Here is a 19,168-nt window from a genome sequence, read left to right on the forward strand (position 1 = left end):
TCTTATTTTAGATATATGAAAATTTGATCTTTTCGAAATCATTATAATAAAATTAACGTTTTAAAGTTTGATGAGCTTTACAAATGAGATAGTTTATTTGTTTTTAACATGACACTTGAAATGGCATGCTTTTATATCAGCTTTGGATATTTGTATTACTTCATTTGATAAAAAGTCTATGATCTTACTAAAATGTGAAACTGATTTAAACCAAGTTGACAAGAACTGTCTAAAGCTCAATGTATGAAGAGGTAGCACTCGATGACAATAGTGGCAAGTAGCCCTCTAGCTTACGGCTTCAACAAATGGATACATGTATTAAGTGTACAATTTTGTCATTTTAGCCGCTTGTTGAGGTACATAGTTAATAATATAGATGCAAGTATAGTAGCAAGTGCCAAGAGATTTGTATGGAATTGTTTGCTCTGCGCATCTGACCTCACTAATGTAAACTAAGGCCTCGTGCAAGCATATTAAAGTGACCAATTCATTGGACTACTATAGTAATGAGAGAATGTTCTTTATCACCCGGAACTAGCCAGTTTTCTCCATGTGCACGTAAAGTTGTATCTGTAATGGCACTATATTGTACATACTCTTAAATTAGCATTCTCATAGAGAGGTTGTGTCTATTACCGATTCTCATGGAGAGGTTGTGTTTATTACCGATTCTCATAGAGAGGTTATGTCTATTACCGATTCTCATGGAGAGGTTGTGTTTATTACCGATTCTCATAAAGAGGCTATGTCTATTACTGATTCTCATAGAGGGGTTATGTCTATTACCGATTCTCATAGAGAGGTCTATTACCGATTCTTATGGAGAGGGTATGTCTATTACCGATTCTCATGGAGAGGTTATGTCTATTACCGATTATCATAGAGAGGTTATGTCTATTACCGATTCTCATAGAGAGGTTATGTCTATTACCGATTCTCATAGAGAGGTCTATTACCGATTCTCATAGAGAGGTCTATTACCGATTCTTATGGAGAGGTTATGTCTATTACCGATTCTCATAGAGAGGTTATGTCTATTACCGATTCTTATGAAGAGGTTATGTCTATTACCATTCTCATGGAGAGGTTATGTATATTACCAATTCTCATAGAAAGGTTATGTCTATTACCCGATTCCCATGAAGACGGTCATTCACATTATAAATATGACATGTGACATATAGAAGCCGTTGTGACACGCTTGAGTCCAATTCAACTCAGACATGTGTGGTGAAGGTAAATCAATTATATTTCACAATCCGTAATCACTTTAGCGACAAGAACAATGTGCTGCCAGACACTTTTATTCCGCTGTATTGAAAACTATCGATGTATCTTCATTGCCATTGTAGTGTCATCAAATGGCTGCAGTCTATTGGTCAATGCTGCTGTAGGAAAAATCATTACTTTCGTTAATTGTCTAAGGGTTGTATAAAGCTACAGAGCTAATATATGCGCGTGAGGAATGGCACTGCTTGTTGCTTTATTCAGTAGGACGAGCAGAAAGTTGATATGGTGGTAAGTATTGCAGTGAAGTTATTACATGTGGGGTTTGGAGGAACAACGGTTAAGGCTAGTTACTATATCAGCTGCGTTTGAGTGGACATGGCCATTTTATCTGATAGGTAAACAACATCTATCAACTGTAAAACTGGGAGTATCTGAAACGGATGATTTCAGAGCAGCAGCAATAATTAGCTGTGTTTAGCTTATAGAGGCATGAGCCAGTGCCATTAAATAGGAAAGCAATGGTTTTGAAATTTGCTCAATAAAGCTACTTTTGCTGTCTAGAAAGGTTCGAAGGGAAAAACTGGGATTTGAACAAAAATAGATGAAATCTTATGTTGATCTTATGGAAAAGTAAACCAATGCATAATATGTATGGCAATTTTATGAAAATTTCAACTTTTATGGAATAGAAGTTTATTTATGTTGAATTTATGCGAGGCTGGCCCGCTATTCCAGATATTGTAAATGATGGATATTCAACAAGTTTCTTTCCACAAGTTTAGCAATATTTGGCGCAGCTCTTCCCCGTAACGTGTAGGATTTCTTACTTACGTGGGTGAATAACATATACTGCTGCTGTAGGTTTTCCTACTTACACTAGTGAATAACATATAATGCTGCTGTAGGTTTTCCTACTTACACTAGTGAATAACATATATTGCTGCTGTAGGTTTTCCTACTTACACTAGTGAATAACATATATTGCTGCTGTAGGTTTTCCTACTTACACTAGGGAATAACATATATTGCTGCTGTAGGCTTTCCTGCCTACACTAGTGAATAACATATATTAATGCTGTAGGTTTTCGTAACACTAGAGAATAACATATAATGCTACTGTAGGTTTTCCTACACACACTATTGAAAAGTGTATATCGATGCTGTAGGGTTTGCTACCTACATTAGTGAATAGTGTATACCGATGCTTTAGATAACATAATTGCTAAGCACACAGATTCACAATAGTCTGACACTGACTGAAGTAACGATGAAGAGGTATAATAATTAAGGCAATGTTTCATTCACAGATGGATAGCTAGGCTCTTGAGAATTTCTAATGTAGGCCTATTTGCTAGTAGCCTTTTTAATGATCTATGTAGACTCTTTTACTATGTAGCTTACTAATAGTGACTAGTTCAACCAGTTAGTTTACTAATAGTAACCAGTTCAACTAGTTAGTTTACTAACAGTAACCAGTTCAACCAGTTAATTTACTAATAGTAACCAATTCAACCAGTTAGTTTACTAACAGTAACCAGTTCAACTAGTTAGTTTACTAATAGTAACCAGTTCAACCAGTTAGTTTACTAATAGTAACCAATTCAACCAGTTAGTTTACTAATAGTAACTAGTTCAACCAGTTAGTTTACTAACAGTAACCAGTTCAACCAGTTAGTTTACGAATAGTAACCAGTTTAACCAGTTAGTTTACTGTTAGTAACTAGTTCAACCAGTTAGTTTACTGATAGTAACTACTTCAACCAGTTAGTTTACTAACAGTAATCAGTTCAACCAGTTAGTTTACGAATAGTAACCAGTTTAACCAGTTAGTTTACTGTTAGTAACTAGTTAAACCAGTTAGTTTACTAATATTACAGTAATTGGTTCAGCTAATTAGTTCAGTCCAAACATCTGCAAGAACTCTGATGCCAATTCTCCTAAAGGCGCAAAAGCTGATTTTACTTTACTCGTTTGTCTCGTTTGTCTCGGTACTATGTATATATGTATCTATACAAAATGTAACATTAAATGAGCTACTATCAACTTTTACTTTAGCTAGAGACATTGTAGAGACACATTAAAGATCTTTCAGTAAATGGATTTTGTAAAACACATGTTAATGACCTTCCTGTAGTAGATTAGCTTCATTAAAATTATTTGTATTAGCTTTTACAAGATGTGACTAGAGGTAATGAATGCAATTGGCTGATCCAGTAGTTGAATTACAGTTATCTAATGACTGGCTGTTCACTACGTCAAGTAAAATGAAAATCTATTACTATTATCTTCATAACGTTTAACAGGCTTATTTACTGGCAGCTGTAGATTAACACAAATATTTAGATGCCTGTCTGGTAAGTTTGTTACATTTTAAACAACTTTCTGTATAACATTATTTTAAATTGGTTTGGTTGTAGTTAATGCCGGAGCCATGTGTTTGAAAGCAGGCCGACAGGTCTTTTCCCAGAACATGATGAGTTAGGTATGATTACCTGCTTTAAAAAAGGGTAATGGATTCTGTTTGCTTCATGTATTAATTTGTTTATTGTTTATTGACGCCATTTATAGCCTATGCATATTATACTATGTTTCATGATGTTTTTGAATTGAAAACATGTATATATTTTTTAATTTTGTAAGAAAGAATTAAAGGAGCAGCAGCGTATCATCGCATCACTTTGAGTGGCAGCATAGGTTATGTTATTGAACCCGGGTCATTAGTGACTATATACATGTATGCGCTTTGCATACTGCTTCAGGGTTGAGCCAAACATGGTCTCTGAATGACTACTACACCTGTTTTCATATTTCTACTCTTGTTTTCGCAATGACTTCTCCTCCATGAACTTGAAAGGATTATTGTATTTCGCCTTGCATGATATAAAAACAACTTCTATAGGCCTAAATATTTATATTTGGAGCACTAAATACTATATTTTATAATTAATGTAGAATTATGCTTCATCTTGCTGGCTTTTTTCCATGTCAAGCTGCTCTAATAATACTCACCTAGTGTTACATGAGTTTTTCTTTAATAACGCCCACAAAAACTCTTTATAATCACATTAATTATATTGCAATCAAGTGGTTATTAACTATTTTTCCTTTCTAAAAATGCTTTTCGGTCTTACATCTTCCAGGACTCAGACAACCTCTTCCTTACAGGCTTATTCAGCTAAAAGCAAACCAAATTCATCTCTATTTATCTGTCAGAGTTGATTATCTGTTTTCTGTGCATGACACAGCTTTTACCTGCTCATAGCAGGTAATCCTCGGTGTTTTTGGTAGTGTTTTTGGTAATGAACGGTATACTCCGTTCAATGCCTAACAATAACAAGCGCTTCCGCAACCACCCTGTAGGCAGAGGCTGATAGACAATCACAGCATCAGCTGGCAGATATGTAAATGGGGTATTGTGAGATAGTCATATGCAAATGCAAACTAAACACGGCGCTACGCTACGATCACTCACTTTTCAACAACTATTCTGTTTGATGATGGTTACAAGGTTGATTTTGTTAGCTCATTTGCGCAAGGAAGAGACATGCGAGAAATCAATAGTCCTCGACTTTATGGTTCATCTATATTCTATACTCAATATTTTACCAGCTTTTCTCAATCTACTTCTAATGGATTCAGTGACCCCAAAATAGTAAAGTTTCTTGCGCAGACAATAGGTCTGCTGTTTTCAGATGATTATCTACTGCGTTATATTATAATTTCCTTTATTATATTTTAGTTTACAGATACTCATTAGTGACAACAAGCACCTACCTGTGTACCTGTGATAGAGATGAGTGATGCAATCGTTTTGGTGGAAATAGATTGAAAGTTATTAACAAACGCCGCAGACAAGGGGTGGATGTCTCACATAAGTTTAAAAAATTATATAGACAAGGTCTGGATGTTTCACATGAATTTAACAAATGATACAGAAGTGTAAAAGTCTTATATGATTTTAATAAACGATGCAGACAATGTGTGCTTGTCTGCTTTGCAAATGAAATGTTGGTGTTTTTGTAAATCAGTCAACGGCTGGTACAACGTAAATAACCTTCATTACACGCTACTAAATAGTAATTATATCGGATGATAATCGCGTTGTTAACCTAATGTAAGTATAGCTAAATACTATCATATATCTGTCAGCCTTCATGTATGCAAAGGTCAAAGGGGTCATTTGCTCGTCATCAGCTGACAGATAGATGCTTGCCGATTTAGCTTTTATTACAGTGTTTCGTGGTGAGAGTTGCTGAGACTAGGTATATCTAGCTCTGTCTCTTAAACCTAGGCTAGTCTTTTCTAGCGAGCCAACTACTGGGTATTTTCCTCTAACCACCAACTAAGAGGCTGCTTGTACCTTTGCAGAAAGCCAATCAACACCTGTAAAGACTGGGGCACAACCATGTGTTCAGCAAGCACCTTGACATTGCTAACATTGGTATGCGTCTGCGCGCAGCAAGTACCGACGTCAACAGATCCATCATATGAGATGGAGACAACTCCTTATAGCCCTTACTACGAACGAGATCTTCTCTTCCACCCACCGGGCAACATGAAACAAATACTATACAGCCAATATTACGTACAGATAAATATTTCAACACAGCTCGAGGACTACATTGTCATAGAAATGCTCAATGGAGGCATTGATTTCTTTATCGGACTTACCAAACCGAAAAATGATTTGACTACTATATTACCATTTGATAAGATCAAATACATACCATCGAAGAACTATAACCTATCTTACCAGCTCTTCTGGAGGTTACAAGTAAACAACAGTATGAATATTGAGCCAACCGTTTTAGATTCAAATTCGTTGAACCGTAATGGTTTTGTTTTGACTCTATCAAAGCTCGGCTATTCATCTGTTGATGTTCATGTTATACAACGAGTCAACAACGTATCATCTTTAATCTCTGCGCAGTCGTACAATATCACAGCAATAAGGAAATACCGAAAGGTAGATCTTGGATTTACCATTGCTATTACTATAGTTGGACTTCTAAACATATTCGCGATTGGTTGTATGTCAGAAGTTGCTGTACTGAGGTCACAGTTTAAGAAAAGTCTTATACCTGTTGGACTAGCCTCAGCTACACAGTATGTGATCACCCCTCTGGTAAGTCATATAGATTGAGGATTTCAGGCGGTGAAACTCATAATGAATAGCGTCAGTTTATAAAGAGTTTAGCGGTCAGTAAACATGGATAGATGGGCTATGTTTGAGCAGCCGTGGCTTAGTGATATAGGACACCTGACCTGAGAACAACAGGTCGGGGTTCAATTGCCAAAAAAGCCACTATTAGTGACAGGAATGACATTCAACTTTAAATTGCTCTCTACAACTGGGTATGTCTCCAGTTGTAGAGGTTCACTGGACTCAGACTTGTCTAGCCGAGATCACAGAGCTATTGTTTGTGTAATACTGGCTCTTAAAACTCGCACAGCCTCTGCTTGCAGCAAGCTAATCAGACAGGATACCCATCTTTGAGAGATTACTCACACACATATTATTAATTGTTGATGAATATATGAGACAATATCTAATAAACAAGATACGCACTCTCATCATAGACAACTAGTTTGTGGGTTTACTTCTAGCAATGTTCTCTGCACTGCGCGAGATGGTGAACGGATGTGAAAAGGGAAAAGAGAAAATAAGCTGACTGCAAATGGGGGGGGGGGTCCCTTTCAGCCTATTGCCTGTATATATTTTAGCCTACATATCTCTGTATATAAATCTCAGTATTCGTCTTTCCAGTTATAGCGATAACTGGACAGTTTGAAAGTCTGCATAGAGTTTTAGTAGCAAAAGTTCCACTTTGTAGAGATTTTGATCTCAGAACCTCCACTTTTGGCGGCGTCAAGATTATCCATTAGATTACAGCATCAACTGAGCATATTGATCAATAATGGTGAAGATATTCATTACATCAGTTAAAATTCGCATAATGACGTTGCGTTGCATCACATGTAACAATTACCAGCTCACTAGGTGAATTCCCGGCATTGCACGGGTAATAAAAACAGCTTATAAACAGTTGCAGGTAATATAATGTAAAGGTAATGTACTAGGTAAGGTAATATTAGGGAATTAATGTTTATAAGCTGTTTTTATTACACGTGCAACGCAGGGCATTTATCTAGTTTTTATATCTAACAAGTGACACAGCTGTGACACAGAGCTTTCTATTGCACAGGTTGTCCTTACCCTAAAATTACAACGGTAATTTTTCACGGAGTCAGGTTTTTACACATTTTGCAGCTGGTGGCTTAGCTAGCGCTTTAGTCAATACAGATGATGCTTTTAACTTTCTTATTTGGAAGATGTATCTGCATGTTCATCTGTGGGACTATGCATATATCATATGCATACGGTATATATACATAGAGTATATGATACCTTTATATTAGCATGCCTAATTAAATGGAGAAGAACTATTGAAAACTTTGCAATTATTCGGTAGCCGTACTGTTGTTATTGAGCCCTTGTTGGCAGCAGACAAGTACATGTATATATACCTGTTAATGCATAATTAAATCTTATTGCCTAAGATCTTTATAAATGGTTAACACGTGTCGGCTATGATAACCGACTACTTGAGCGCCAAAAATATTTTTATTAGATTCATTCGTGGGTCAGCTTTGTGTAGTATTTATCATGTCGGTTTCATGTCTCTAAAGTGATGAAAATGCCAAAAAGAACTACTTCGACATAGAAAATTAAAACTTGGCACACTGTTTGGAAGATGGGTGGGTACTTACTAAACTTTCTTACTTAAAATTTGTACTTTAAAATTTCTATGTTTGAATTACGAATTCATCTACATCTCTGGATTTTAGCTTCTTGAGTTGTTCTGTGAACAAACTCTAAATATACGAGAAGCCTATTTAGTTATCTTCAATTTTGGTTAAATGGATACTTTTAGTTCTTTTAGGAATTATGTTAAAATTCAACAGTTTTGTACTTATCATTCTTCATTATCTGCCACAATTCATGAATGCCAGTATTTTTTTCAAAAATTGAAGTTGTTTTATATACACTTTTCAAACATACAGCCTTAAAGATTATAAATGTATATATGTATGTTGATTCAAGGTGGTTAAATTAGAAAAGAACACTACAAATTCTAAAAGTTGAGTACATTCGTGTTTGTGAAGTCATCAGGCTGTAGGTCTCAACCCACTACCTGGTATATATAAAATATATATGTACCTGTATAATATATAAATATAAATATATATCTTATATATTCTAAATATATAAATATATATCTTATATATATATATCCTTATATGAACATAAAAATTTCTGTTTGAATTACGAATTCATCTATATGCGTACAATGAATCTTGCCTTTGTGAGTCATGCATTGCTGGGGTTTCTCTTTTAAGATACTCTCACTAGTTGGAATTGCTGCTCCTGATCATGAAAGCCACCTTCAAATGCCCATCAGGCAACTTGCGTGTGTCAGATATCTTTATATAATGCATCTGTGATAGCTCTCACTTGTCTTATCAGTTCCCTACACGTCTTACTAAAGGTGACTGTTTAGCTTAGAGACGTTTCCATCAGGTGGGTCACAATCAATTCACCAATCAACAGGGTTCTCTCCTTGCGCTACCTTTTTAGGAAGTCGTTTGCTGTTGAATCAATCAACTCTAACTTGAAAGCTTGCGGGATATAATTAAATATATAATAGAACAATCGAAGGTATCAATTTAGGTTCGCTTCATGTACACTCTTTGTGATAGCAATGTAAAAATTAACATTTCCTTTTCTTTGCTCCTGCTTATCAAATAGTGACAATTTTCTTTGACATCCTTGAATGGTTGTGTGGAGATTGCAGATAGAGCTGTCCTTTTTTAAGTTTCCCATTCAAATTATTTACGTAAGGTATCTGCCTTCTGTTGTCTGTTAAGATTCTTCTGTTGCCAATCAACTGTATTTTTTAAAGAATGCACCTATTATCTGTCTTTCTCCTGATCTGTAACTTCTCTTATGGAAATTTTTGTCCTCCACATGCTCAGTTTACATGTTTAACAAGCAACTAGTATGGTAATAGACAGTGCCTATCACTTGGCTGGACTCCAGGGAAATCTGATAGTGAATACTGGAGTATCGGGACTATGTAAATGTTCTCTGAAATTGTCTTCATAAGACATTATTGTCAAAGGTGTCCGATAAACACTAGAGAATCCTTGGACATCCCACTTGTAAATGCAAATATTATGCAAATGTTATGAGATGTTGAAAAGTTACGCCACTTGCGTGGTATATTCTTAACTATATTTAACTTTATATATAACTATATAATTCTAACTTTAATATGTATTTTAACATTTTAACAGTCTTGTTTTACTTGAATAATGGGTCTATAGGCTCCTGATATACCTAAACCTAGCAGGAATTGTGAGCTGCCACTCACTATGGGTAGGTAGGGTTAACCTAATGAGCATGCAAGGATCACTAAAGCCATCCGCTGCCAAAAGCTGTCAGCTGCCAATGTTAGTATTACAACTAACTGCTTATTGTTGGAGGAAAGCCAGGTCATATACCTGAGGTGAAGAATAAATCTATTTGCCTTTATAAGGAGACACAGATGCTCTGTTGAAAATTGTGTATAAATTATGACACTAATTAACTTAGCTGTGGGGTGTTCCTGCTTCCAGAACCATTGCTATGGTATTGATATTGAAAGGTGAAGGTCAGGTCAAGATGAGTTTCACAACCTGCATGTGAGGTCTGCGTCTGGCTAAAGCTACTTTGTATCATGCTAGGAAAAACCTGCTGCAAAATAAAAAATTCACTTTTTATTTTTTAAGATTTATACATCATGATACGACATAAAAGGTTTGTGAAAAGATTTAACAAGTGGGTTGATAAGAGATGATGTAGCAACAAATGATGGTCGTAGTTTGTTTCATTAATTTAGCTGCCTATGGACAGTTACAGTGGTCCTGAGGCTAACAGCAGAGAAGAGAGACAGGATGAACAGATGGTTACAGTTATATATAGAGCTTTAATTATCTGTTCATCTTGTATAAGATAAGTATACATATATATATATCAATATATATATCTCTTATATCTACATGTATAAATTTCAAAGTTTGTCTTTTGTTTTCTGTCGTCGTTTTGTCCAGCTATAGAAATTAAAATCATGCAATGAAAAATCACCTTTTGTACTCGAATTGAACTCCGCCGATTGTAACACATGCACCTAATCACAGGCGGAGCCATCCTTAGCTGAATTGGCTCGTCTACAGTATCCTTATCGGGTTTAAAGCTAAATGTTTACATTTTATTATGAATTAATATTATCTTTTGTATCTGTTATTCTTTTGACATTTTTAAAAAAGCTATTTCAAAATCCGTTATTCAATTTTCTTTATTGGTAATTTTCTGTTGTGCCGTTTCAACTTCAAATGTTCTGTCACAGTTAAACTGTAACGACACAATTTAAATCATCAATTTCTGATTATCGCAAACGGCAATCGCAAAGAACTGTAAAAATAAAAAAATATTCACACGAACATTTTGAGTAGAATTTGCCTCTGCAATCTCTTTCAGCTCGATATGATAAAGTACTCTAGTTCGCTTCACTGATCTATTTAATTTTGATATCTCTGTTGTATGTTTGTGCCAGTATCGACTATTGAGAGGTACTAGTATAGTCGTATTAAACATTTTGACGGATAGCTTCTGCGGCAACAGTAACCTTTTTTATACACACACTTTTAAGTACTCTTTTTTATTATTAATTCAACATGATCGTGATTTGTATTTTGCTTTATGAGTTCGTTTCAATTGTATCACATTTTGTTGTAACCAGTGTAACAAATCATACTTTGTCTAGCCATTATTTGCCAATTACTTCACGTCTAAACACCTTTACAGTTGTTTTAGTTTTTTCTGAATTTATTTGAACCGTACAAACCACTTTTCTCATGATATTAAACATAAAAGTTATGATGGTAAATGTTGCATATGTTGAATAAAAATAAATTTTCTGTGCGAAGACTTTTTTTACCCAAACAACGTCAGGCATCCACCGAGTATATATATATAGATATATTAACTGAATGCCCGGCGTTGCACAGGTAATAGAATAGTTACCTAATGAATTTGAGTAACTTACCTGGAAAGCTAGATCTTTACTAAAATCTTTACTAGAACAATACCCGTGTTTTGGGCCAGCTTAACAATCGTTACACATAACGGTCAACAGTACTAGTTATTAACCAATGTAACCAATGTATTATTTTAACCAATGTAATGACTATTTGCCCAATGAAACTATTGTATTCCGTGTAGCTCAAGCTTAGCTATTCTGTGAAGTTAATTTCATCGCCTCTAGATCAAATCCAGTGCCGTGTGGATTTTTCATTGCTAGAAGTTAATTGCTATAACAGGACCCAGGGTTTAACCAAAAGACAAACACTAATATTTAAATATAGATACATACATATATGAGTTCATATATAGACAGATAATAGATACATTTTTCAAAAAATACAGTTGATTGGCAACAGAAGAATCTTAACAGGCAACAGAAGGCAGATACCTTATGTGAATAATTTGAATGGGAAACTTAAAAAAGGACAGCTCTATTTACAATCTCCATACAACCATTCAAGGATATCAAAGAAAGTTGTCACTATTTGATAAACAGTAGCAAGGGAAAGTAAATTTTTACATCGCTACTACAAAGAGTGTACATGAAGCGAACCTAAATTGATACCTTCGATTGTTCCATTATATATTTCATTATATCCCCGCAAGCTATCAAGTTAGAGCCGATTGATTAAACAGTAAACGACTTCCTAAAAAGGTAGCGCAAGGAGAGAACCCTGTTGATTGGTGAATTGATTGTGACCCACCTGATGGAAACGTCTCTAAGCTAACTAGTCATCTCTAGTAAGAGGTATAGGGAACTGATTAGACTAGTAAGAGCTATCACAGATGCATTATATAAAGATATCTGACACACGCAAGTTGCCTGATGGGCATTTGAAGGTGGCTTTCATGATCAGGAGCAGCAATTCCAACTAGTGAGAGTATCTTGAAAGAGAAACCCCAGCAATGCATGACTCACTAAGGCAAGATTCATTGTACGCATATAGATGAATTCGTAATTCAAACATAGAAATTTTTATGTTCATATAAGGATATATATATATATATATATATATATATATAAGATATATATTTATATATTTAGAATATATAAGATATATATTTATATATATATTATACATATAGGTACATATATATTTTATATATACCAGGTAGTGGGTTGAGACCTACAGCCTGATGACTTCACAAACACGAATGTACTCAACTTTTAGAATTTGTAGTGTTCTTTTCTAATTTAACCACCTTGAATCAACATACATATATACATTTATATTCTTTAAAGCTGTATGTTTGAAAAGTGTATATAAAACAACTTCAATTTTTGAAAAAAATACTGACATTCATGAATTGTGGCAGATAATGAAGAATGATAAGTACAAAACTGTTGAATTTTAACATAATTCCTAAAAGAACTAAAAGTATCCATTTAACCAAAATTGAAGATAACTAAATAGGCTTCTTGTATATCTAGAGTTTGTTCACAGAACAACTCGAGAAGCTAAAATCCAGAGACTGCTTTGATGTACTTGCCAATACACTGAGTATGTGGGATATTCTCCAGAGCATAGAAAGTCCATACTTATTTGATTGCTTCACTCAAATACGGTACTTGATGTACAATGACTTTCATCAATAGTCCGTACCCACTGCCTCTTTACTGGTATCAGTAGGAACAAGTAGACACTGAGAGAGTGAAGTGGGAGCCAAAGGCATGGAGGAACATTCAAAAGCGTAGCATGTACGAGGGGTCATAATTCTGTAAAGCATGCCATAGAGCACAGAATAAGATAATGAAAAATGATGACAAGATGTATAAAGTGAGCGTATTTAACAAAGGTACCCTGACGATGCATTTACAATAGTGACCATTAGCGATCATTAGTAACAGCGTAACGTTTGTGTTTTTATGGTAAAACACAATAGGTTAGCAGACGATGCTCATTGCCTAGCGTAGTCGTTCTGTGCTTTAGACAACCGCGTAGAATTTATCGTTTGCAAATTAGCCAACAGCCGAGCAGCTGATATTCCGTCCGATTCTTCCATCGCAGTTACCACGATGACAGTAAAGCTTTGACTATATTGTGGCTATGCACAACACTTATATGCCTTACTGTCAGCCAGTGACTCGTGTTTTGGAAAAGTACCATGACTCATTAGTGAAAGATGCTTATATTTATGGCTCCAAAAATGCTATTTTTAAATATCTCTTAACAAAAATGGATTTTATTGATTCTGACATTCGTATTGTATGTAATAAATATATGAACAGAATATATGCTGCTTTGAAAGGAGAATGAATGATACAAACTGAATATATTACCACTTTGCCAATGTGAGTTCTGATTGGCTGCCTACCTGCTTTTATATGCTTCAAATGAGATGGCCATATAACAATCATCTAGTTCACTATTTAGTTTCATTAGGAATACTGACAAAGACCTGCTATAGCAGGGATGGCCAAATGGTTTTGGTTGTGATCCGTTACAGCCAAATCTGACAAATTAAAGACCCACAACAAGCTGAAGATGTGCATTTTTCTTTTTTACCATACATAAACATGCAATTATTTGTGTACATTTTACAACAAATTGTCAAATAGGATTTTTAAAAACTTTGTTTATTTACATAATTTGACTAACAATCATTGAATGAATGTGCTGTAATAAATGTGCCTGATATCAGTGAGAAAAATGTAGAGGGGGCTTGGACTTCACAATCCTATCAAAAAGCGGTTTCCTGCTACTGACAGCACATCTTAAAATTCATGAAGAGGAGTATTTGTAAGTTGTATTCTATGACTTTTTTTTCACGAATTTCATTGCTGAAAACAATGCATTTACAAAAATTATAAGAAAAATTAAAAAACATCTTTTTTAAACCAAATTAAAAAAAATACATCAAAAATATTTTTCAACAGCCATCTTGAAAGATCCACAAAAAACTAACAGAGATCCACATCCGGATCTAGATCCGCCATTTGGCCATAGCTGTGCTATAGTATGCAACAGAACACTTAGCTTGGGTCTACTAATATTCTGAGGGAATTCCTGTACCAGACTATTGACACAACGTAGATGGCAGAGTTGTAATCTAACTTGTAGTTACATGTATGAGAATACATATGTACTTTAATTGGGCAGCTCATAGTTATTATAATAGACAAAATGTGTTACATATAGTGCCATTAAAAAGCAAAAAACTAATAAATAATAACGTATTACCATGTGGTGTCATAAATACAAAAACAAAAATTTATACAAGAAGACTTGAAGCTACTAAGCTAAGTTTAGGTGTACATCTTATCTCTTTTGAAGGTTAAAAAAAGTAGCGATACAATTTTTGAGTGCATCTTTCGGTAAGTACAAAATAGAATTATCATGCCATGAATATCTGGTACAGTAGACTTTCCTACAACGTAAATATTCCATTCTATAGGAACGTTTACCTTATAGGGCATTTATGTCATACGAACAATAAAATTGCCTAATTCGTTCCAAGATCTTTTTAAACTCACTCCTTTAGCCATACAAAAAGGAAAAACAAGATGTAACTTTTTAACTTGTTGGTTGTACCGTAACTGCAATATTATTAATTTGCATCGACAACTTTTTTCTTTTTCTGATCAATTTCACTGGTTTTATAGACAATAGACAATTATAGACAATAATTGCGGTAATTTTACATTAAGTTGACGGAGAGCAGACACCCATAGTTTACCAAACTAATCGACGTTCATTTACATTGATTTTTTTTAAGCAGCAAAGTCTATTCGGAAGTCTATTCTATTCAAAACTGATAACAAATATTTTATTCGTCTACAATAAAGCAAAACAAAAATATATTTTCACTATAAAAAGAGTGGTGTCCATCTGTTTGTCGTCTATCTGTTTCCAGGGCTCAAAGTTACGTAAAAAGATAACTATCAATGATTCCCTAACTCGTGACATATAGATTGGTGGGCTGACGCTGTAACGCCAGCACCAATCCATTGCATTTAAGTATTCCGCAGCTACCTATTCTCTGTTTTGTCAACACATCTGACGATCTATCGCTATGTATTAAAACATCATGAAAGTTGTATATATAATAGATATAACGCCATACATATGTCATTTTTTCTCACAAGTCAAAAGTGCGGCGAGATATGTTACAATTCAAATTGAATTTGAGAAGTTGCCCCTACTTGACACTTTATATTATATGGAATTTTGTACGAAGTACGAAGCAAAAACTTTACATAAATTCTTTACGTTATCTGGAATTTTTGTGATATGAGGTGTACATTGTAGGAGCGTCTACTGCACTTGAGTATTAAAACATATCAGGGACCTGTAAAGTAATTGAATCATTCAGTATTTTGAATCTATCAATGTTTGTAAAATAAGGTAATATATCTGACAGGAGAACATCCACTATTCTAAAAAAAAGATGGTACAATAATAATACTAAAAACAATTCTTGTGTTGGAAATTAATGCTTGAGTGAATATTTTATAAGAATTGTATTACAACTGGACACTGACCCTATACCACCATATCATGTTAAGGTTTTCAGTGAAATGAATAGCAGTTTTATACATGTTTTACTGTGTAGCCTTTTCTCATCCATGGATAGAACTCAGGCTATGAATGTAGCCTATTGTAATGTTCTAAATGATTTGATTAAAACCTTCTATAGTCAGCTTTATTTTCTTTTATCAGTTTAAAATGCAAGGTATGAGGTTGGGTCATTAAATGCTTTTAGATTATCCTGCTCTAAAATACTAGTTGAAAGTTATGATGTTTTGATTTGGATAAGAATTTATACTTTTTGCCACCGGTGTATAGATGCAAGAACTTTGTAGTTCTTGCATCTATTTCTTCTAGAACTGTTTATAAGCCTTCATATATAGGACAAAATCAATATATCGATGTTCAATGTCAGTTATTAATGATTATCAATGCTATTGTTTACCATTTTCAAGTGGAAAATCGTGAATTGGAAAGCATTTGTCCAATTATCATGTGCTTTATATGTTTTGTTGAGATGTATTGAAAGCATTTTGAACTAAATGTGTGTTCACATTTTTGGAATACGACTGTCAAGTAATTGATATTTTCTTTATAAGCACCAACAAAAATTCTTAATTTTTGCTTTTCTCTAGCTTGTCTTGTATCTCACAATCTTTTAGCTTTAAAACTTTTCAGATCAAAATTTTGTTCAAGCTATCTTGGTTTTTACCTGTATTTTCCTCAATAGCAGGTATGCTGTCACAGATAGTCATTCGCTGCCACAGATAAATATAAAATTTGTATTCTTGAACTTACTGGTACTGAAAAATATACGAAATTTTCAAAATTTGCGAAATTAATTTGCTGTAACTAAGTGAACTTATGAATGATCTTTCTAACGGCTCCTTTATCTTTTGCAGCTCACATTTGGTTTGATGAAACTGGGTCGCGTTCAGACGGAGATCGCTATCGGCATTTTGCTGAGTGCATGCGTGCCTGGGGGAGGCTTGGGGCATCTCATTGTCCTTGTTACTGGCAACGCAAACACTGAGCTCAGCGTGGCTATCAACTTCTTGCAAATATTTGTCCCGCTTGGTAAGTAAGCCTTTTGCTTTCTGTTTGTTAAACTTGTTTGTACAGCTTACGCTCCAGTGAAACCAATTATTAGATTTTTGTTAGGTCATGACAGGTTAGATTTTATGATGACAAGTGAAGAAGGTAGGCATAAATAAGAAAGCGAATAGGTATTCACAAAACAAATTATAACTTCTAAAATATTTAGAAAATATACTTCAAAGATATTTAGTGTTTAGGGTTTGACCCTGTCTCTAGGCTTGTATCTGTAATTGGCTGTTGAATAATTAATTAATGTATGTTCTAGTTTTATCATTGCTAATTATTTTCTTGTATACGTCGATGCAGATATGTTCAGACTTTTGTAAAACCATAGCATGGACTAAAGAAAACACAGAAATCATTATGATTTATTACATATAATACGCTAAAAAATACTTTTGGAAATAATAAATAAGATATATTGACAACAATTTTTAAATAGGCCTATAACTTTTGATGACTCATTGTTGAGGCAAAGTTCATCATGTGCAGAACTAGCAAAAAAGTAAATATTAATAAGCAAATAACATACCACACTACGGCAAATAAAATATTATTAATCTTATTTATACAATGAGCTTTTTTGTTTTATAACTTACGCTTTGGTGTTTCAATTCGCTGCTCATAGGTGTGGCTATATCGCTGTCACAGTAGATGTAGGCGCTACAGTAATGTTGCCTGGTAAAAGTGTCAGTAGTAACGAGGCCGGTTGTGACACCACAGCAATGCTGCCAGTTGCTGTCTTTGCAGGAACTTTACCGCTATGGCTATATACCTTTGGAAAGTTCTTACGGAACGGTGTAGGAGAATCAGCGGTGGCCACGCATTACATGGTGCTCTGTCTTGGGCTGCTTATTCTTCCCTATCTGCTAGGGGTGGCGATGCGACACTTAAAACCAGATGGCGCTGAAGCCATACTTAACTGGCTAATCAAGCCTCTTCTTCTCCTTTTTATGATACTGTTTGTAACCCTTGGACTTTATATAAACTTTTACGCTATGAAGCAGCCAGATAAGATGACCCTAGCGATGGCTGGCATGGTTCCCAATCTAGGTTTTATAATCGGAGGTGGCTTGACACTCGTTACGAGGCAAGGAAAGGCTTCAGCCAAAAGCGTCGCTATCGAAGCAGCCATCTTTAATTGTTTAGCGGTTATCGCTATTGCTAAAATTATAATGCCTCAACCGGACGCAGACTTGGCGTGCGCAGGGGCTATCGCTGTGCTTATATTCACACCGCTGCCATTCATAGCTATGTTAGTATTCCATAAGATCAAAAAGAAGATCATGAACTATTTTGAAAATCGAAAGTTTGAAAAAGAGCAACAGGAAACCATAACAAAGAGTTTTGCACTCATAACCCAGAACGCATTGCAAATAAGTGGAATGACTGCGGAGCAGATTAAGAAGCGAAAAAAGGATGAGACGCTAAACAACTTCGATACGACTCTCTATTCCGATGAAGGAAACTCAGAACAAAGTCAAACCATCGTTCAGATGAAAGATGACCATCCTTTTGGTGAAACTATTCCGATAAGCCAGAGCAATCATCGGCGTTACGTTTAGAAGACAAGCTCATAGTTGTACGCTCATAGTTGTATGTGAGCCGTGAACTTGTCGGCTGGTAAAACAATGCAAAAATTATATTCTTCTATGCCGACATATGGAAAGTAGATGTGTACATGGTCAATCCTTCAGATTGTTTTGTGTTGCAATCTATATATTTTGTTAGATATTGTGTGTTTTATTTGAATTTACACAGCTAGTTACTTTGTTTATACTGCAATAGGGTAATGCAAGAGTACATATGTTTACTGTATCTCACAAAAAATTATGTATAAATATATTACAGTTTGTTATATTGTCTTGTTAAAGAACAAAAATTGACAAACAAAATGCAATGAATGCAATATTTCTCCCATTGCGTGAACCTAGACTGTGTTCTTAAAGTCCAGAATGCTGAATATGACATGAGGGTTCGTAACCTTTCTCTTCTACAGACTGGCTCAAGGCATCAGGTTGAAGTGGCACTAGGCGTTATTACCCCTATATCCCTAGTAAGGTGGTTAATATTACCCCTATATCCCTAGTAAGGTGGTTAATATTACCCCTATATCCCTAGTAAAGTGGTTAATATTACCCCTATATCCCTAGTAAGGTGGTTAATATTACCCCTATATCCCTCG

The 19,168-nt window shown here is 34.8% G+C and overlaps 1 protein-coding gene across 1 annotated transcript; it reads left to right on the forward strand.

The window, feature by feature from the left end:
• The first annotated feature begins 3,646 nt into the window (after nt 1–3,646).
• LOC137394737 (sodium/bile acid cotransporter 5-like) lies at nt 3,647–18,773 on the forward strand. The gene is made up of 4 exons (XM_068081500.1): nt 3,647–3,712; nt 5,599–6,355; nt 16,788–16,962; nt 17,734–18,773. Exons 2-4 carry the CDS (start codon nt 5,636–5,638, stop codon nt 18,546–18,548), a joined length of 1,710 nt encoding a protein of 569 aa, XP_067937601.1. The 5' UTR covers nt 3,647–3,712; nt 5,599–5,635; the 3' UTR covers nt 18,549–18,773.
• The last annotated feature ends 395 nt before the right edge of the window (nt 18,774–19,168 follow it).

Source organism: Watersipora subatra, chromosome 4 (genome assembly GCF_963576615.1).
Source record: "Watersipora subatra chromosome 4, tzWatSuba1.1, whole genome shotgun sequence".
NCBI classification, from domain to species: Eukaryota; Metazoa; Bryozoa; class Gymnolaemata; order Cheilostomatida; family Watersiporidae; genus Watersipora; species Watersipora subatra.

Bases quoted from the DNA above. Each gene is read 5' to 3' on its own strand.
- LOC137394737 (XM_068081500.1), top strand. From the start codon at position 5,636: ATGTGTTCAGCAAGCACCTTGACATTGCTAACATTGGTATGCGTCTGC. The intron at 6,356-16,787 runs GTAAGTCATATA...TATCTTTTGCAG, and splicing joins AGTATGTGATCACCCCTCTG to CTCACATTTGGTTTGATGAA. The intron at 16,963-17,733 runs GTAAGTAAGCCT...CTGTCTTTGCAG, and splicing joins GCAAATATTTGTCCCGCTTG to GAACTTTACCGCTATGGCTA.